Here is a 21,869-nt window from a genome sequence, read left to right as displayed (position 1 = left end):
GTGCCCTAGCCCAGTTTATATCCTGTCACTTACATGTCTCTTTTCCAAAGAAGACCCTAAGTAACTCTCACCATTCCCCCTTGGCCCACCCTGATCACCACCTAGTATCAGCTCTAAAGATCAAATTTTTAGGAGTGTCCCTGACTTGACAACCCCTAGAGAATTCATCCTGGATGACCCTAATTGGTTAAAATGGGCATCAAAGGGACCCCTGGTGTGGGGAGGAGTCCCCTCATAGGTTTTTATGATGGTAGGGGAGTTACTGTCTGGTTGTACAGATCTGGTATTGGTGCTGGAGCCCCCCAGGATGGAAGGTGGGGTCACAACAGAGCCTGTTGGGCTTCTCACATTCTGAGGTGAGACTAGAGGTTTGCTTTTGTTGGGACAGCCCTTGTGCTCGTGGCTGATATCTTCAGCCCTAAGTAATTCAGGAGAAATGCAAATCTTCCATCCCCCTACTGGGCTTTCTGTCGATGAGTGAATTTTCCAATTCATTAGATAAGAGCACTTGAGTCAAAGTAAACCCAGTAGACTCAAATAAATCCAACTATGCAGAGCTTCTCTCTGTGGGTACCCTCAGGACGGTGTCTATGACCAGCTCCGGTCAGTGATTCTGGGTTTTGCTCCAGGAGAGCACCAGGGACTGATGAATAGCTGCCTTCTCTGACCAAGGCTCCATCCCTCCATGTCCCTGGGCTTGGCATCAGTGCCCCCCCATGATTTGTAGGGTTCTGCTTATCTTTAATTCCCTGGAAATACAATTGATCTAGCACTGCGGAGGCTTGAGAAAATAACATGAGACGTCAGCATGAACAAAACGGATTCGCAACGGAAACATCTTTTGTCACACTTAATTACTGTAACAAATGGATTCCTAAAGGGTCAAGAACCTGTGTTTATAGATTATACATAAATTACTTTCTTCCAACTTCTACTGAAGGCTTTTTTAAATCTTGGGCATAGAGGTCTGGTTACAAAATGGCTTTAAAAGATATAATTTCTCTAAATAAATAACTGAGGCAAACATGAATGCTAATGTCTGCACTTGGGTCTTTTTAATATGCAATTTGTATTTTGAAAGTGATAACTGTTGTCTAGTGATGTGCCCACTTGTAGGGGCAATTTATTCCTTTCACAAAGAAGTCACTAGAACATCTAGTGAAGATTAGTGAAAAGGCTCCTTCCCCATGACCCTCTAACGCCCTGCCTCAACTCTCCATTTGTGGTGAGGGTCCCTCCTCTGGCTGCCCAGGGTGGCATAGCAAATGGAGCTGCTTCAAGTGGGCGAGGCACAGCCCCTGACCGCCCTGGTCTGGTTGGAGTTGCCCCATCCCTTTTGAAACACAGACCCTATAAATGGAACATCTGAAAGAAGCCTCCCCAACAGCCTGAGGTCAGCCTTGTCCCATCCCTACAGCTAAGCCCAGGCCATTTGGATTGGAGCCACTCTGAATGTGGCTGAACAGAAACACTTTCAGGCCAAATCACAGCGCTGAAGATGGCTGTGGGAAAGCCGTTGGTGCCACCTGGTGGCCGCTGTGCTCCCACAGGAGGGGCAGTGACTGCCCTTTTCTTTGAAGACGCCTGAGCGAACAGAGGGACTCACTTTTCACCTCCATTTGCCATTTATCTTAGTTTACTTCCCCGGTTTTTTATTTCTACAAAGTATTGAGGCAACTTAAATTACACTGTAAATAGAAACAGAAAACAAAGGGCAAAAAAAAAAAAAAGTCTACAAATATGCCAACCATAAAGAAAAATGTAACCGCTGCGGTTGGATTTCCTGGAAGCCAAAGGAAAAAGGGAACCACATGTAGCTTCGTGGTTCTCATATATGATTAAAGGACCTAGTGACGTTGCCCTTGTTGTTACTAGGTGCTGTCAAGATGGTTCTGACTCAGCGGCGACCCTGCGCACAACAGAACGAAACACCGCCTGGTCCTGTGCCATCCTCACAGTCATCGCTATGTTTGAGTCCATTGTGTCTGTTCATCTCGTTGACCCTCTACTTACCAACCATGATATCCTTCTCCAGGGACTGGTCCCTCCTTCCTGATAACACGTCCAAAGTATGTGAGACAAAGTCGCCATTCTCGCTTCTAAGGAGCATTCTGGCTGTATTTCATTGTAATTTAAATTGTTTCAATGCAGTTCCTCAGAAGAAACCCAAGCTTTTCTCAATGGTTTCTTTTTTTATTATGGTACAAATATATATGACAAAACCTGTACCATGTCAGCATTTTCACAGGTAGAGTTCAGTTGTATTAATTACATCCATCACATTGTGCAGCCATCACCATTATTCATTTCCCAGTGTTTCCATCTGGCTTCACAGAAGCTCAATGTCCCCTTTTCCTGCTCCCTCCCACCTCTGGTAACTGCTAATAAACTTTGGTCTCGTTTGCCTGTTCTAAATACTTCATATCAGTGGGCTCATACAATATTTGTCCTTCTGTGATTGATTTACTTCACTCAGCAGAACATTTTCAGGGTTCAGCCACGTTGTAGCATGTATCAGTACTTCATTTCTCTTTATGGCTGAGTGATACCCCATCGTATGTACGTACCACATCTTGTTTATCTATTTATCAGTGATGGACACTTGAGTTGTTTCCACCTTTTGGCTATCGTGAATACTTAGTACAGATTTTTAAAGCCACTTTCTCACAAGGGGATTTTCACAAGGGATTTTCTCTGTAGGGTTACTAACTTGGTCCCACTTTGTAGCTCCTGGATTGGAGGTTTGAGTCTGGAACACCTGGAGGAGGGCACAGAAGCGCCACAGCAGAGTGGTTAGAAGAGCCTCCCTGGACCTCACTGCTCCAGGTGCACTGTAGGCAAGAGGGGAAGTTGCACCTTCGGCAGGAAGCCTAAAGGGCTGGCTTTCTCTGCAGCTCTGGAGCCCACATCTGTAGAGTTTGGAAACCAGGGAGCAGGTGGTGAGGCTGACATCCTCCTGGGAATCTTGAGGCTCCTGCCCAGCATTCTAGCCTGTGTGGATGGAGCATTCATCTCTGGCAGGAGTAGCCACTAGCCCCTTCACATCCGTATCCACGCTTTGGAGCTGTAAAGCCAACTCATCTAACCTCCCCCAGTTAAAAGAGCCTTTAGACATATTGAAGCCTGTCCAGATAAGTGATGAATTCTGTCTCCTTGCCCTCCACTGAGATTCCCGAGAATTGATAAGAATTTGGGTCTTGGCACCTCTTACTTCGTTGTTCTGAGTGGGTTTGCTCCTCATCATTCATTCAGCAGTGAAAACAGCATGCGGGAGGTGTCTGACCGCCTCCACCCAGCAGGGGGGAAGGAGAACCAAGATCAACAGCACAAGGCTGACTCCCATGAGGTGGAGGCCAACCAAGTCCCCTCTCTCCGCCATCTTTACTAATTCTGACACCAACTGTCCCTCCCATAGCACTGTCTGCTGGGTTCAATAAATCATTGCAGTGGCCACACAACTCACAGACCATACTCACAATTATGAGGTTTATTAGCGAAGTAACAGTTACAATTCAGGCTCAAGAACGCTCAGGATACAGCTCTTCCGTCAAGGCAGCCTCTTCCAAGCTGTGCTCAAAGGCATGCCTCTGCTTGGTCCTCAGTCTCTGCCCAGAGGCATTCAGCTTCCTCTCACCATGGCCCAAGAAGCCCATCAAGCCATCTCCTTCTGACGGGTCTTTGCTGCTGGGTCTCTTGCTGGTCTCTCCTTCCTTGGTGATGGTGGGCTCCTCCCTGCTCTAGAATTGGCTCTCTTTTAAGGCAAAACTGACCAATCCCCTTGGTAGACCACAATTACTGTATCACGCAGTCACCTGGGTGGGAGTTACAAACCCTCAGCTAAAAAGGACCACACATAAAGTAATTAATCTCACAGCCACATTCAACAAGCATTTGTCGATGTTAGGTGCTGTCAGGTTGGTTCCGACTCACAGGGACCCTATGTACAATAGAATGAAACGTGCCCTTTGCTGCGCCGTCCTCACAAATGTTTGAGCCCATTGTTGCAGCCACTGTGTCAATCCATCTCATTGAGGGTCTTCCTCTTTTTCACTTACCCTCCACTTTACCAAGTGTGATGTCCTTCTCCAGGGGCTGATCCCTCTTGATAACACGTCCAAAGTACATGAAACAAAGTCTTGCCAACCTTGCTTTTAAGGAGCATTGTGGTTGTACTTCTTCCAAGGCAGGTTTATTTGTTCTTCTGGCAGTCCGTGGCATACTCAATATTCTTCACCAACACCATAATTCAAAGGCTTCGATTCTTCTCTGGTCTTCCTTATTCATTGTCCAGCTTTCCCATGCATATGAGGAAATTGAAAATACCATGACCTGGGTCAGGTGCACCTGAGTCCTCAAAGTGACATCTTTATGTTTAATACTTTAAAGAGGTCTTTTGCAGCACATTTGCCCGATGCAATGTGTCATTTGACTTCTTTACTGCTGCTTCAATGGGCGTTGATTGTGGATCCAAGTAAAATGAAATCTTCGGCAACTTCAATATTTTCTCTGTTTATCATAATATTGCTTACTGGCCCAGTTGTGAGCTTTTTTGTTTTATGTTGAAGTATAATCCAGAAGGCTGTGGTCTTTGACCTTCTTCAGTAAGTACTTCAAGTCCTCTTCACTATCAGCAAGCAAGGTTGTGTCATCTGCATACGGCAGGTTATTAATGAGTCTTCCTCCAATCCTGATGCCACATTCTTCTGCATACAGTCCAGCTTCTCAGATTATTTGCTCAGCATACAGATTGAATAAGTATACAGATTGAATTAGTGAAAGGATACAACCCTGACGCACACCTTTCCTGATTGTAAATCCCCTTATTTAACAAACTGCCTCTTGATCTGTGTATAGGTTCCACATGAGCACAATTAAATGTTCTGGAATTCCCATTCTACAGAATGTTATCCATAATTTGTTATGATCAGCACAGTCAAGTGCCTTTGCATAATCAGTAAAATACAGGTAAACATCTTTCTGGTGTTCCAAGATCTATCTGACATGAGCAGTTTTCAGCCAAGATCTATCTGACATGAACAGTAATATCCGTCATTCCACATCCTCTTCTGAATCTGGGTTGAATTTCCAGCAGTTCCCTGTCGAGGTACTGCTGTAACCACTTTTTGAATTATCTTCAGCGAAATTTTACTTGCATGTGATATTAATTATATTGTTTAATAGTTCCCACATTCTATTGAATCATCTTTCTTTGGGATAGGCATAAATATGGGTCTCTTCCAGTCATTTGGTCAGGTAGCCATCTTCCAAATTTCTTGGCATAGACGAGTTAGTGCTTCCAGCATTGCATCTGTTTGTTGAAACTTCTCAGCTGGTTTTCCGTTAATCCCTGGAGCCTCATTTTTCACCAGTGCCTTCAATGCAACTTGGACTCCTTCCTTCAGTACCATCAGTTCTTGATCATATCCTACCTCCCAAAATGGCTGGGCGTTGACCAGTTCTTTTTGGTACAGTTACTCTGTGTATTCCTTCCATCTGCTTTTTATTTTTCCTGTGTCATTCAATATTTTACCTATAGAATCCTTCAGTATTGCAACTCAAAGCTTTAATTTTTTCTTCCTGCCAAATGCGTTCTTCCTTTTTGGTTTTCTAACTCCAGGTCTTTGCACATTTCATTATAATACTTTACTTTGTCTTCTCAAGCTGCCCTTTGAAATCTTCTGTTCAGCTCTTTTGCTTCATCATTTCTTCTATTCACGTTAGCTACTCCATGTTCAAGAGCAAGTTTCAGAGCCTCTTCTAACATCCATTTTGGCCTTTTCTTTCTTTCTTGTGTTTTTAAAGACCTTTTGCTTTCTTCCTGTATGACTCCTTTACGTCATCCCACAACTCATCTGGTCTTAGTGTTCAATGCATCAAATCTATTCTTGAGATGGTCTCCAAATTCAGGTGGGATATACTCAAGGTCGTATTTTGGCTCTCATGGACTTGTTTTTTCTTCAGCTTCAACTTGAACTTGCGTATGAGCAATTGGTGGTCTGTTCCACAGTCTGCCCCAGCCTTGTTCTGACTGATGATATTGAGCTTTTCCATCACATCTTTCCACAGATATAATTGATTTGATTCCTATGTGTTCCATCCAGAGATGTTCATGTGTATAGTCCCTGGTTATGTTGTTGAAAAAAGGTATTTGCAATGAAGAAGTGTTGGTCTTGCAAAATTCTAGTATGTGATTTCTGGCATCATTTCTATCACCAAGTCCATATTTTCCAACTACCAATCCTTCTTTTTTGTTTCCGACTTCTGCATTCCTATCACCAGTAACTATTAATGCATCTTGATTCCATGTTTGATCAATTTCAGACTGCAGTGTTGGTAAAAATCTTCAGTAGCTTCATCTTTAGCAACAGTGGTTGGTGTGTAAATTTGCCAAATAGTCATATTAACTGGTCTTCCTTGTAGATGTGTGGATATGATCCTATCGCTGACAGTGTTGTACTTTCGGATAGATCTTGAAGTGTTCTTTTTGATGGTGAATGTGAAGCCATTCCTCTTCAATTTGCCATTCCCAAGCATAGTAGACCTAATGATTTTCTAATTCAAAATGGCCAGTACTGGTCAATTTCAGCTCACTCATGCCTAGGATATTGATCCTTATCTGTTCCATTTCATTTTTGACAACTTCCAGTTTTCCTGTATTCATACATTCCACATCCTAATTATTAACAGATGTTTGTAGCTGTTTCATCTCATTTTAAGTTGTGCCACATCAGCGAATGCAGGTCCCGAGAGCTTGACTCCGTCCAAGTCATTAAGATTCTCTTCTTTGCGGAGGCAGCTCTTCCCCAGTCGTCTTTTGTGTGCCTTCCAGCCTGGGGCTCATCTTCCAGCGCTGTATCAGACAGCGTTCTGCTGCTGTTCCTGAGGTTTTCACCGACCAGTTCTTTCCAGAAGTACACCACCAGGCCTTTCTTCCTAGTCTGTCTTAGTCTGGAAGCTCTGCTGAAAACCTGTCCACCATGGGTGACCCTGCTAGTATTTGAAATGCCAGTGGCATAGCTTCCAGCATCACAACAAAACACAGGCCACCACAGCATGACAAACTGACAGACAAATATTTACAGAGTCCCAACTATAAGTCTCACACAATGGGTCAGGTGCCGAGGAAATAGGATTAAATGACGTAGATGTCATCTCTGCCATCATAGAGCTAACATCCTAGTATCATCATTACTATTTCCTATTTACCTGTAGATTTTGTAATCCTTCTAGAAAGAGGTAATAGAATTATCCTCTGCTACAGTTTTTTTTTACAGTATAGATACAGAGTCTCAGAGTTTGGTATCAAATAGACCTGGCTTCCAACTCCTCCACTTACTATGTGGACCTTGGGCAAATTATGTAACTTCTCTGAGCTTCAGTTTCAAAATCTGTAAAATAGGGATAAGAATACTGTTATGGATTGAACTGTGTCCTCAAAAAATATGTTGTAAATCCTAACCTCTATACCTGTGGATGTAATCCCATTTGGGAATAGAACTTTCTTTGTTGTCTTAGGCTAGGTTCTCTAGAGGAGCAAAACCAGTGAAGCGTATGTATGTAAATACATATCTAGAGAGATTTATTCCAAGGAAATGGCTCAGCAGTTGTGGAGGCTGGTAAGTCCCAAGTCTGTGGGTCAGGCATCAGGCTGGGGGTTTCTTCTGACTCACATGGTTGCAGGGGCCAACGAACTCAAAATCAGCAGGTCAGTAGGCAGGCTTCTGGCTCACAGGGCTGCGGGAGCTGGCAAATGCCCAAATCTGCAGGTCAGGCAACAGGTTGCTGGCTCACGTCCCAAGAACCAGACGTCATAGGACAATGAGTTGGATGCAGGATTGAGAGATCTCGAGCTTTGCCAGAACATCCGTATCTACTGGGTGCAGGCCACATCCCCAAGGAAACTCCCCTTTCAGTTGATTGGCTGCCTACATCAGATCACAAAATGGAGGATGATTACATAACAGCTGCCAAAGCACAGAATCATGGCCTAGCCAAGTTGACACCTAACCTTAACCATCACATTTGTTAGGTTAATGAGGCAATTACGGTGTAGGGTATGTTTTAAGCCAATCACGTCTGAGATATAACAAGACATTAGACACAGAAGGAAGCACAAATGGGAAGATAAATGCCACATCACCTAACGATCACCAAGAAGCTGAGTAACAGAAGCTGAAGAGAGACAAGGACCTTCCCCCAGAGCTGACAGAGAGAGAAAGCTTTCCTCTAGAGCCAATGACCTGAATTTGGACTTCTAGCCTCCTAACTGTGAGAAAATAAATTTCTGTTTGTCAAATCCACCCACTTGTGGTATTTCTGTTAAAAGCAGCCCTAGATAACTGAGACAAATACCTACCTTGGAGGGTCATTATAGGAACTAAATGATGTAATTTGTGTGAAAGTCTCTATACTGCCTGCTCCATTAAACCAAAAAACCACATCAGTCGCCACTGAGTTACTTCTGACTCGTGGTGACCCCACGTGTGTCAGAGTAGAACTGAGACCCATAGGTTTTTCAGGAGCTCTAACCATTTGGAAGTTAATCACCAGGTCTTTCTTCTGAGGCACGTCTGGGTGGATTCAAACGTCCAGCCTTTATGGTTAGTGGCTGAGTGCTTAACCCTTTGTGCCACCCAGGATCATGGCAGGAATTTAATAAATGTCGATGCTCTTTTCCTTCCCCCAGGCTAAAATAATGGCCATGCTCTCTGTCCAGCAGATCCCAGTCTTCCCTTGGTGGCCTCACTGGTGAAGGGGAAGGCAAACAAGCTTTTGCTTCAAAGGTCTCTTTACAGACAGTTGTTCTACAATGGCCTCAACCATCTCTCTGGACAGAATTCCACCTTCCCCAGCGAGCACAGGACACAACAGCAACTCATGGATTCAATTATGGCCAAACCAGTCCATCACACCTTCAGCCACAACTCTTACCTGTCCTCTATTTCAAGCCCCCACCAGAAAGTCAGCCTTGGTGCTTGTTACCACTCAAAGCTGCTCATTCTCCCAAATCTCAAATTCTGAACTCCCCTTACCTAACCTTTTCTCCCTTTCCACCTCCCCTACCACTCCCTCAAGCCTATGAAACCTGCTCTGCCTTCTGTCCGCCATCTTCCTGCCCACTGACTCCCTCTGCTCCTCACAGTCCACTTCCCTCCTCCTGATTCCCATAGCTGCCCTCCCCAGCTAGACCCCAAGGATAAATGCACACTGCTGCCCTCGTCCTGGCACCTTATCCCTTTCAGCCTTCTGTGGGCCTGTACGATTGCTCTGCTTTCACCTGAGTCCCTGCCATTCATTCCATCTAGCCACTTTGCCAGCGTTTTTCAACTCTTACAGGCTTCAACTATCCAAACCTGTTCCAACTTCCCAAAACCCCCCCTAAGCCACCTTGGGCCACACTACTCTTAGCAACTAACTTTGCCCCCTGTTCAACTAAGGCCAGAACTATCCACTATCTCCTCACATAAAATGTATCTGTTTCTAATGAGATGAGAAGAAAGATCACCACCTGTCTGTCAGTTTGTTACACTGTGGTGGCTTGTGTTGCTGTGATACCGGAAGCTATGCCACCAGTATTTTAAATACCAGCAGGGTCACCCATGGTGGACAGGTTTCAGTGGAGCTTTGAGAGTAAGAGATAAAAAAGACTAGGAAAAAAGACCTGGTGATCTACTTCCAAAAATTAACTAATGAAAACCCTGTGGAGGGGCAGAGAAAGATGGTGAAGTAAGTGGACACTCCTCTTTACTCCCTTAGCATCTATCCCTCTGAACAATGAATAAAAACAAGCACAGACTGAGATCTCAGAACTCCAGATGGCAGCTGTGCTGTTGGAGAGTCAGGGTGAGTCCAGAAGCAGGGGAGAGGAGGAGCAAGGATGGCACAGAAGCTTGGAGAATCTACCCACTAACATCTGTAGCCCTCACTCATCACAGCCATTTTGGGATAGGGCTGGGCAACACCCCAGACAGGGAACACAGCAAGAGAGCTAATCTGAGAAAGCTGTAGCCCCATTTCTTTTAAGGTGGTGCAAATTAGCCATGGGAGTTCGTGGGCTGCAGAATTGGGAGGGGGTGAAGGAAGGCTGTGGTAGTGAGAAAGAGTTCTGTTGAATCATGTGAGGCCCAAGATCGACAGGCACTAGGACCAGGAGGAACTGCAAGGGCAGCAGGGCTAGGGGAGTACTTCAGACCGAGAGGTGACACAGAGGGAAATGGCTGACTCACCATGGGAGAGCCTGGGCAGGGGCACCGGTGAGGTAAAGACATAGAGAGCCCCCAACCTTTGCCACAGGAAAGTCAAGCCCCACCACTTAGGGCAAAGTCTGTGGCCAGCTAAACCCCCCCTTCCAGTGCATGCATATTAAGTTCCAGAGATCAAGCATCCAGGACCCCTGAATCAGCAATGAAAAAAAGCCTATGGATAAGAATGCCCTCTAGTGGTTCTCAGGAGAAGATACCAAGCCCACTCCTGCTGGGTCAGTTCTGACTCATAGAGACTGTCCAGGCATGGATCAGTAACTTGAAATTTGTCTCCAAAATTGGAGGGTGCTGAGAGACCAAAGAAAGAGGCAGTCAACTCCAGTGTGGCGGCAAAGGAGTCTTTATTAGGGAGACTTACATGTCAAGGCAGGTGGTACCGGGCAGCCATGACACCAAAACAGTTCTCTGCAACCAGTAGTAGGGCGGTAGAGGTTTTATAGTGGTCAAGGACTAAGGTGGCTCCAAACAAGAGAGTTACATAAGACTGCTTCAGCAAGGTCACATAACAGGGGCTTAGAAAAGAGCAGTGAACTAACAGAAAGCGTGAGGGCAGCCTTGTTCAGCCTCACAGAGCCCATTCTCCCCTTCAGAGACTCTGTGGGGGAGAGTGGAGCTGCCCCATGGGGTTCCCAGAGCTGAGTCTTTGTGGAGTTGGGCTGACACATCTGTATCCCACAGAGCAACTAGTGGGTGCAGGTCCTGGCCTTTCAGTTGGCAGCTGGGCACCACCAGGGCTCCAATCAGAAGAATTTCCCACAAAAAACAGAGTACAAAATTTCAAGTAAAAAATAAGAACAACAACAACTAAATGGCCCAAGTTCAACAACAACAAAAAAATAGTAAAACATGGCAAAATCACAAAAGAAGAGCCAATCAAAAGCAAAACATGAAGAAGAGGAAATTTCTCCTATGGAGACCAGACTAACACAAAGAATTGATAATTTTCAGACTATAATAATTTTACTATGGTGCTAAATATGTTTAAAGAAAACAAAAAGCTCACAGAAAACAAACTAGCAGAAATCAGGAAACAAATGGAGGAACAAAATGAAAGACTCAACAAGGAAATTGAAAGTAAAAAAAAAAAAAAGACAACTACTGGAACTGAAGAATAAAGCAACTGAATTAGAAAAAGCAAGAGAAACACTCAATGATAGAGTCAAACAGAAAGAAGACAGAATAAGTGAACTAGAAGACAAAATAAATGAATGTATCAAGTCTCAAGAGAAACAAAAGAACAAAGAATATCTAACAACCCCCAAAAGAAATATGAGATTCAATTAAGAAATCTAACATTATAATTATTGGAATCCCAGAGCACCACAGCAACAATAAAGGCACAGAAACAATTTTCCAAGAGAAATTCAGAGAAAATTTCCCAGACCTGGACAGAGAACCAAGCCTGCAAATACAGGAAGCAACACAAACACCAATCAGAAGAGATATGAAAAGATCAACTCCACACCATATCCTAATAAAATTCTTGTTAATTAAAGACAAGGAGAGAATTCTGAAAGCAGCAAGAGAAAAATACAATTTAACATACCAAGGGTCTTTCATAAGAATCAGTGTGGATTTCTTCCCAGAAATTCTAGAGGCCAGAAGACAATGGAGTGACATATATAAAGTACTGAATGAAAACAATTGCCAACCAAGAATTTTTTACCCAGCAAAGTTGTCATTCAAAAATGAAGGGGAAATCAAGACATTCCCAAACAAACAGAAAGCTCTGGGAATTTGCTACTACCAGACCAGCTTTGCAAGTATTGCTCAAGGAAGTACTCAAAATGGAAAGACAAGAGCATTAAATAAATACTCGTTATCTATACATGAAAAAAAAATGATGAGGGAGAGATCTCCAAAAAATGCAACAACACACGCAATCAAATGGACCAAGTATATGATATTTTCAGGAAATAAACTCAGTAATTAAATCCTGTGAACAAGACATCAAGTTTATAAGAAATAAGCACAAAGTAAACTTAATGACTATAGGTTGTATATTGACGTTAATGAAGGCACACCAACAGAAATGGGGGAGGGAGGAGAATACCAGGAATAGATTTATTATGTTAATGTTGCGTGTTAACTGTTGTTCGTATGTTAAACATTGTTGCAGTAGTAAGTAGTGTAATGTAATATATGTGGTAACCACTAAGAAATCACCAAGAAAAAGCATTCAAAAGAAAAGAAGAAAGCAAAAAGTCTCATCACAAGAAAGCAACCAAATACAAACAAAAATAAAAAATTAGAATACAAAAAAAGATACAAAATACTCAAAAAACAAATAGCAAAATGAGTGAGGTAGACACTGTTTTCAGTAATAACCTTAAATTTAAATAGTCTAAATGGCCCATGCAAAAGCCAGAGAGTGACAGAAGAGATTTTAAAAAACATGATCCATCCTTTTGCTGTCTACAAGAAATATGCCTTAGACATAAGGACACAAACAGACTGAAAACAAAAGGATGGAGAAAAATATTCCATGAAACCAGTAAACAAAAAAGAGCAGGAGTGGCCATACTGATATTAAATAAAATAGACTTTAAATAAAAATCTATTACAAGAGATAAAGAAGGACATTACATAATAATAAAAGGGTCAATCCAGCAAGAAGTCATAACAACTATAAATATATCTGCAGTTAACAGCAATGCACCAAAACACATGAAACAAATACTAACTGATATGACAGCACAGATAGACAACTCCACAATAATAGGGGCTTCAACACACCACTTTCAATTACAGGCATATCTTGGAGATATTGCAGATTCAGTTCTAGACCACTGCAATAAAGCAAATACCACAGTAAATCAAGTCACATGATTTTTTGGTTTCCCATTGCATAATAAAAATTATGTCTACATTATACTGTAGTCTATTAAGTGTGCCCCCATGTGTCTGTCAGTTTATCCTACTTTTGGGGCTTGTGTGTTGCTGTGATGCTGGAAGCTATGCCACCAGTATTTCGTATACCAGTAGGTTCCACCCATGGTGGACAGGTTTCAGCTGACCTTCCAGACTAAGACATACTAGGAAGGAGGACCTGGAGGTTTACTTCTGAAAAGAATGAGTGAGTGAAAACCTTATGGGCAGCAGTGGAACACTGTCTGATATAGTGCCAGAAGATGAACCCCTCAGGTTGGAAGGCAATCAAAATAGGACTGGGGAAGGGCTACCTCCTCAAATACAGTTGACCTTAATGACATAGATGGAATCAAGCTTTTGGGATCTTCATTTGGTGATGACTCAAAATGAGAAGAAATGGCTGCAAACATCCATTAATAATAGGAACATGGAATGTATAAAGTATGAATCTAGGAAAACTGGAAATCGTAAAAATGAAATGAAACACATAAACAATATTGTAGGCATAAGTGAGCTGAAATGGACTAGTATTGGCCATTTTGAACCAGACAATCATGTGGCCTACTATGTGAGAAATGACGAATTGAAAAGGAATGGCATTGCCGTCAACATCAAAAAGAACATTTTGAGATCTATTCTGAAGTACAACGATGTCAGTAAAAGGATAATATCCATATGCCCACAAGGAAAACCAGTTAATAGGAACATTATACAAATATACTCACAAGCTATTAAGGGCAAAGATGGAGAAATTGCAGATTTTTACCACCTTCTGCAGTCTGAAATTGATGGAACATGCAATCAGATGTATTGGTAATTACTGGTTATTGGAATGCAAAAGTTGGAAACAAAGAAGGATTGGTAGTTAGAAAATATGGCCTTTGTGATAGAAATGATGCCGGAGGTCGCATGATTGAATTTTGCAAGACCAAAGACTTCTTCATTGCAAATACCTTTTCAACAGCATAAACGGTGACTATACACATGGACCTCGCAGGATAAAATACACAGGAATTAAATCAACTATATCTGCAGAAAGAGATGATGGAGAAGCTCAAGATCATCACTCAGACCAAGGCCAGAGACCGACTATTCAAGTTCAAATTGAAGCTGAAGAAAATTAAAACAAGTCCACGAGAGCCAAAGTACGACCTTGAGTGTATCCCACCTGAATTTGGAGAACATCTCAAGGATATATTTGACACATTAAACACTAATGACCAAAGACCAGATGAATTCTAGAATGACATCAAGGAGATCATGTATGAAGAAAGCTAGAGGTCATTAAAAAGGAAGGAAGGAAAAGACCAAAAAGAATGCCAGAAGAGACTCTGAAACTTGCTCCTGAGGGTTGATTAGCTAAAGCAAATGGAAGAAATGATGAAGTAAAAGAGCTGAACAGAAGGTTTCAAAGGGTAGCTTGAGAAGATGAAGTATTATAATGACATGTGCAAAGACCTGGGGATAGAAAACCAAAAGGGAAGACCACGCTCTGCATTTCTCAAGCTGAAAGAACTGAGGAAAAAATTCAAGCTTCAAGCTGCAATAGTGAAGGATTCTATGGGCAAAATACTGAACAATGCAGGGAGAATCAAAAGAAGATGGGAGGAATACACAGTCAGTGTAGCAAAAGGTCGACATTCAGTCATTTCAGGAGGTAGCATATGATCAAGAACCGATGGTACTGAAGGAAGAAGTCCAAGTTGCACTGAAAGCATTGTGAAAAACAAGGCTCCGGGAATTGACAAAATACCAATTGAGATGCTTCAACAAATGCATGCAGTGCTGGAAGTACTCACTTGTCTATGCCAAGAAATTTGGAAGACAGCTACCTGGCCAATCAATGGGAAGAGATCCATATTTATGCCCATTCCAAAAAAATGGTGATCCAACCAAACTTGGAAATTATCAAACAATATCATTAATACCATACACAAGTAAAATTTTGCTGAAGATCATTCAAAGGCAGTTGCAGCAGTACATTGTCAAGGAACTCCCAGAAATTCAAGCTAGATTCAGAAGAGGATGTGGAACAAGGGATATCATTGCTGATATCAGTGGATCCTGGCTGAAAGCAGAGAATAACAGAAAGATGTTTACTTGTGTTTTATTGACTATGCAAAGGCATTTGACTGTGTCAGTCATAACAAATTATGGATAACATTGGGAAGAATGGGAATTCCAGAACACTTAATTGTGCTCATGAGGAACTTGTACATAGATCAAGAGGCAGTTATTTGAACAGAACAAGGGAACACTGCATGGTTTAAAGTCAGGAAAGGTGTGTGTCAGGGTTGTATTCTTTCACCATAGTTATTCAACCTGTATGCTGAGCGAATAATCCACGAAGCTTGACTACATTAAGAAGAATGGGGCATTGGGATTGGAGGAAGACTCATTAACAACCTGCCATATGCAGATGACACAACCTTGCTTGCTGATAGTGAATAGGACTTGAAGCACTTACTGATGAATATCAAAGACCACAGCCTTCAGTATGGATTATACCTCAACATAAAGAAAACAAAAATCCTCACAACTGGACTACTAAGTGACATCACGATAAACAGAGAAAAGATTGAAGTTGTCAAGGATTTTCTTTTACTTGGATCCACGGTCAACGCCCATGGAAGCAGCAGTCAAGAAATCAAAAGATGCATTGCATTGCGCAAATCTGCTGCAAAAGGCCGCTTTAAAGTGTTAAAAAGCAAAGATGTCACCTTGAAGACTAAGGTAACACCTGACCCAAGCCATGGTGTTTTCAGTCGCCTCATATGCATGCAAAAGCTGGACAATGAATAAGGTAGACCAAAGAAAAATTGACGCCTTTGGATTATGGTGTTGGCAGAGAATATTGACTATACCACAGACTGCCAGAAGAACGAACAAATCTGTCTTGGAAGAAGTACAGCCGGAATGCTCCTTAGAAGCAAGGATGGCAAGACTACATCTCACATACTTTGGACACGTGATCAGGAATGATCAGCCCTGGGAGACATCATGCTTGGTAAAGTAGAGGGTCAGTGAAAAAGAGGAAGACCCTCAATGAGATGCATTGACACAGTGGCTGCAACAATGGGCTCCAGCATAACAACTATCATGAGGATGGCACAGGGCCAGGCAGTGTTTCCTTCTGTTATGCATAGGATCGCTATGAGTCAGAACCAACTCAACGAACCTAACAACAATAACGACATAAAGAGTGCAATAACAGTATGTCTAAAAAAACAATGTACCCAGAAAAAAAAAACCAATGTACATAATTAAAAAAAAAATACTTTCTGGCTAAAAAATGCTAACCATTATCTGGGCCTTCAGCAAGTCATAATTTTTTTTGCTAGTGGAGGGTCTTGCCTTGATGTTGATGGCTGCTGACTTATCAGGGTGGTGGTTGCTGAAGGTTGGGGTGGCTGTGGTAATTTCTTAAAGTGCACAGGGTCACTATGAGTCGGAGCCGACTCGACAGCACCTAACAACAACAACAACAAAGACAACAATTAAGTTTGCCACATCAGTTGACTCTCCCTTTCACAAAAGATTTCTTTATAGCATGCAATGTTGTTTGATAGCATTTTACCCACAGTAGAACTTCTTTCAAAATTGGAGTCAGTCTTCTCAAACCGTGCTGCTGCTTTGTTAACTAAGTTTATGTATTATTCTAAACCCTTTGTTGTCATTTCAACAGTGTTCACAGCATCTTCACCAGGAGTAGATTTCATCTCAAGAAACCACTTTCTTTGCTCACCCATAAGACGCAACTCTTCACCTGTTACAGTTTTATCATGAGATTGCATCAATTCAGTCTCATCTTCAGGCTCCACTTCTAGCTTTCTTGCTATTCCCACCATATCTGCAATTACTTCCTCCACTGAAGTCTTGAACACCTGAAAGTCATCCGTGAGGCTTGGAATCAACTTCTTCCAAATTCCTCTCGTGAGTAATGAACGTTCTTAGTGGCATCTAGAATGTTGAATCCCGTCCAGAAGATTTTCGATTTGCTTTGCCCAGATCCATCAGAGGAATCACTTTCTGTGGCAGTTATAGCCTTACAAAATGCATTTCTTAAATAATAAGATTTGAAAGCCAAAATTACTCTTTGATCCGTGGGCTGCAGCATGGATGGTGTGTTAGCGGGCATGAAAACAACGTTAATCCCCTTGTACATGTCCACCAGAGCTCTTGGATGGCCAGGTGCATTGTCAAGGAGCAGTAATATTTTGAAAGGAATCTTTTTTTCTGAGCAGTAGGTCTCAACAGTGGGCTTAAAATATTCAGTAAACTGGGTTATAAACAGATGAGCTGCCATCCAGGCTTTGTTACATTTATAGAGCACTGACAGAGTAGGTTTAGCATCATTCTTAAAGGCCCTAGGATATTTGGAATGGCAAATGAGCATTGGCTTCAACTTAAAGTCACCAGTTGCATTAGCCCCTAACAAGAGAATCAGCCCGTCTGTTGAAGCTTTAAAGCCAGGCAGTGACTCCTCTCCAGCTGTAAAGGTCCTAGATGGCATCTTCTTCCGATACAGGGCCGGAAATCTGTTGTCTAGCACAGCCGCCTTCATCAATCCTCTTAGCTGGATCTTCTGGAATGACTTGCTGCTGCTTCTACATCAGCACTTGCTGCTTTGCCTGGCACGGAGACAGCTTTTTTCCTTAAACCTTGTAAACCAACCTCTGCTACCTTCAGACTTTTCTTCTGCAGCTTCCTCACCTCTCTCAGCCTTCAGAAAATTGAAGAGAGTTAGGGCCTTGCTCCGCATCAGGCTTTGGCTTACGGGAATGTTGTGGCTGGCTTGATCACTTATCCAGACTGCTAAAACTTTCTCTATATCAGCAATAAGGCTGTTTCACTTTCTTATCATTTGTGTGTTTACTGGAGTAGCGCTTTTAACTTCCTTCAAGAACTTTCATTTGCATTCACAACTTTGCTGTTTGGTGTAAGAGGCCTAGCTTTTGGCCTGTCTCAGTTGACATGCTTTCCTTACTAAGTTTAATCATTTCTAGCTTTTGATTTAAAGTGAGAGACGTGGTACTCTTCCTTTCACTTGAACACTTAGAGTCCATTGTAGGGTTATTAACTGGCCTAATTTCAGTATTGTCATGTCTCAAGGAATAGGGAGGCCCCAGGACAGGGAAAGAGACGGGGGAATGGCCAGTCAGGGGAAAAAAAGATCACTAAGGACATTAAGAACTTAAATAAAATCCTAAGCCAGCTGGACCCAACAGACATGTAGAGAACCCACCACCCAGCATCAGAACAATACATATTCTTCTCCAGCTCTCGTGGATCATTTTCTAGAAGAGATCACACACTAGGACATAAAACAAGTCTCAAAAAATTTTAAAAGATTAAAATCATACAAAGCATCTGTTCTGACCATAATGGTATGAAACTAGAAATCAATAACAGGAAAAATAAATAAATACATGGAAAACTACATAATACACTACTTAAAAACTACTGGGTCACAGAAAAAATCAAAAGTGAAATTAAAAATTCCTGCGATCAAATGAAAAGGAAAACAACATATCAAAATCTTTGGGACACAGCAAAAGCGGTACTCAGGGAAATTCACAGCAATAAATGCCTACATTAAAAAAAAAAAAAAAGAAAGACACCGACCACTGTGACAGAGATCACAATAAAGGGTTTCAGACAGAGTGGGAGAAAAATATAGAACGAAATTCAAATTCACAAAAAAATACTAGATTTACTGGTCTGACAGAGACTGGAGGAACCCCAGAGACTGTGGTCCCCAGACACTCTGCTAATTGAAAACTGAAGCCCCTCTCAAACTCCACCTTTCAGCCAAAATTTAGACAGGCCTATAAAACAAACAATAACCCATGTGAGGAATGTGCCTCTTAGTTCAATCAAATATACGAGACCAAATGAGCAACACCTGCCCAAAAGGAAAGATGAGCAGGCAGGAAGAGACAGGAAAACTGGACAAATGGACATAGAGAACCTGGAATGGAAAGGGGGAGAGGTTGACACATTTCTGAGATTGCAACCTATGTCACAAAACAATTTGTATATAAATTTTTGAATTGTTTTAGTTTGTGCTGTAAACTTTCACCTAAAGCACAGTAAAATTAAAAAGAAGATCCAAAATCATTAACTTAAACCGACAGCTTGAACAAATAGAAAAGGAAGAACAAAGGAAGCCAAAAGCTACCAGAAAAAAAGGAAATAATAAAGATCCATTACCCGTTGCCATCAAGTCGATTCCCACTCATAGCAGCCGTATAGGACAGAGTAGAGCTGCCCCGTAGAGTTTCCAACGAGCACCTGGTGGGTTCAAACTGCCGACCTTTTGGTTAGCAGCTGTAACACTTAACCACTATGCCACCAGGGTTTCTACAATAAAGATCGGGGCAGGAATAAATAAAATAGAAAAACAATAGAAAGAATCAACAAAACCAGAAGTTGGTCTTTGAAAGGGTCAATGAAATAGACAAACTACTGGCTAGACTGACAAAAGGAAAAAAACAGAAGAGGCAAATAACCAAATTAAGAAATGAAATTGGTGACGTTACAATCAATCCAAAAGAGATAAAGATCATAACTGATTACTATAAAAAACTGTACTCTAACAAATTTGAAACCTAGATGAAATGGACAAATTCCTACACACTACCTACCCAAACTAACACAGAGACAGAAAATTTAAATAGATCTATTGCAAAAGAAGAGATTGAATTTGTCATTTAAAAAAACTGCCAACAACTACAACAACAAGCCCAGAAACAGATGGCTACACTGGAGAATTCTACCAAACATTCAGGGAGCTGACACCAATCCTACTCAATCTCTTCAAAAACATAGAAAAGGAAGGAACACTACTGAACTCTTTCTATGAAGCCAGCATAACCCTGATACCCAAACCAGGCAAAGACAACACAAAATAACAATAGAAAATTACATACCAATATCCCTTACGAACATACCTGTAGAAATTTTCAACAAAATTCCTAGCCAACAGACTTCAGCAACATATGAAAGAAACTATACACCATGATCAAGTGGGATTTATACCAGGATTATAAGGGTGGTTCAACATTAGAAGAAAAAAAAAAAAAAGAACCTTATGATCATGTCAATTGATGCAGAAAGGACATTTGATAAAATTCAACACCTTTTCCTGATAAAAACTCTCAGCAAAAAGGAATACAAGGGAAATTTCTCACCGTAATTAGGGGCATATATACAAACCCAACAGCCAACATTATACTCAACTGAAAAAGGCTGAAAACCTTCCCTTTGAGAATGGAAATGAGACAAGGATACCCATTATCCCCACTCTTATTCAACATTGTACAGGAAGCTCTAATGAAAGCAATCGGACAAGAAAGAGAATAAAAGGTATCCAAATGAGAAAGGAAGATGTTAAACTATCTCTATTCACAGATGACATGATCCTATACGGAGAAGACCCTAAAGATTCCACAAGAAAGATGCTAAAACTAACAGAAAAATTCAGTAACATTGTAGGGTACAAGATCAACACACAAAAATCAGTTGGGTTCCTCTACACTAACAAAGACTACTAAAAAAAGAAATCAAGAAAACAATACTATTTACGATAGCCCCCAAGTCAATAAAATACCTGTGGATTAACCTAACCAGGGACATGAAAAACCTACACAATGAAAATTATAAAACACTATGACAAGAGACTAAAAGAGGCCTACAAAAATGGAAAGACATCTGTGCTCATGGATTGGAAGACTTAAGATAGTGAAAACGTCAATTCTACCTAAAGCAATCTACAGATACAATGCAACCCTGATACAAATCACAACATTCTTTACTGAAATGGAAAAGCTAATGACCAGCTTCATATGGAAAAGAAAGAAACCCCAAATAGCCAAAGCAATATTGAAGAAAAAGGACAAAGCAGGAGGCCTCACTTCCTGATATCAGAACATACTATACAGCCACTGTAATCAAAACACCCTGGTATTGGTTCAACAATAGGCACATAGACCAGTGGAATAGCATTGAGAACTCAGAATTAAACCCACCCCTTTGACCAAGGGGTCAAAGTCCATTCAATGGGGAAGAAACAGTCTCTTCAACAAATGGTGCGGGCAAAACTGGATATCCACCTGCAGAAAAAATGAAGCAGGACCCATACTTCCTACCATACACAAAAACTAACTCAAAATGGATCAAAGACCTAAATGTTAAATCTAAAACTATAAAATTCCTGGAAGAAAACATAGGGAGAAAATAAAATAACAAATGCATGAACAGAAGAAGACAAAAGAAATGGGGCCTCATAAAAATTAAAAATGTATACTCATCAAAAGACTTTATTAAAAGAGTAAATAGACAACCTACAGACTGGGAAAAAATCTTTGGAAGCAACTTATCCAGTAAGGATCTAATTTCTAAAGTTCTACAGAAAACTGCAACAACTCAACAACAAAAACACAACCCAATCACAAAATGGGCAAAAGACATGAACAGAATCTTCACCAAAGAGGACATCCAAGCAGCCAGCAAACACATGAAATGATGCTCGTGATCATTAGCCATTAAAAAGAGATGCAAATCAAAACTACAGTGAGATACCATATTAAAAAATTACCACCATTAAATGGCACTGATTAAAAAAACGGGTAACAAATATTGATGAGGGTGTGGGGAGGTTGCTGGTGAGACTATAAAATGGCACAGCCACTATGGAAAATTGTATGGCTCTTTCTCAAAAAACTAGAACTAGAA

At 41.5% G+C, this 21,869-nt stretch overlaps 1 protein-coding gene across 3 annotated transcripts in view; it reads left to right on the top strand.

The window, feature by feature from the left end:
* FAM124A (family with sequence similarity 124 member A) overlaps positions 1 to 21,869 on the top strand; it is a 223,461-nt gene that overhangs the window by 91,482 nt on the left and 110,110 nt on the right. For 2 of the 3 annotated variants that reach the window (XR_007513164.1, XM_049853325.1), the window contains exon 5: positions 1,876 to 2,388. The exons of the other annotated variant lie outside the window; for it this stretch is intronic. Coding sequence is in view for 1 of the 2 variants with exons in the window: in XM_049853325.1 (XP_049709282.1) it covers positions 1,876 to 1,896 (21 nt within the window). In the remaining variant the exon portion in view is untranslated. Of the gene's footprint in view, positions 1 to 1,875; positions 2,389 to 21,869 lie in introns of those variants that run through there. 3 annotated transcript variants of the gene reach the window in all.

The sequence above is a fragment of the Elephas maximus genome, chromosome 14 (assembly GCF_024166365.1).
Source record: "Elephas maximus indicus isolate mEleMax1 chromosome 14, mEleMax1 primary haplotype, whole genome shotgun sequence".
Lineage (NCBI taxonomy): Eukaryota > Metazoa > Chordata > Mammalia > Proboscidea > Elephantidae > Elephas > Elephas maximus.
Note: the sequence above shows the minus strand (reverse complement) of the source record. Positions and strands in the feature narration are given on the sequence as shown.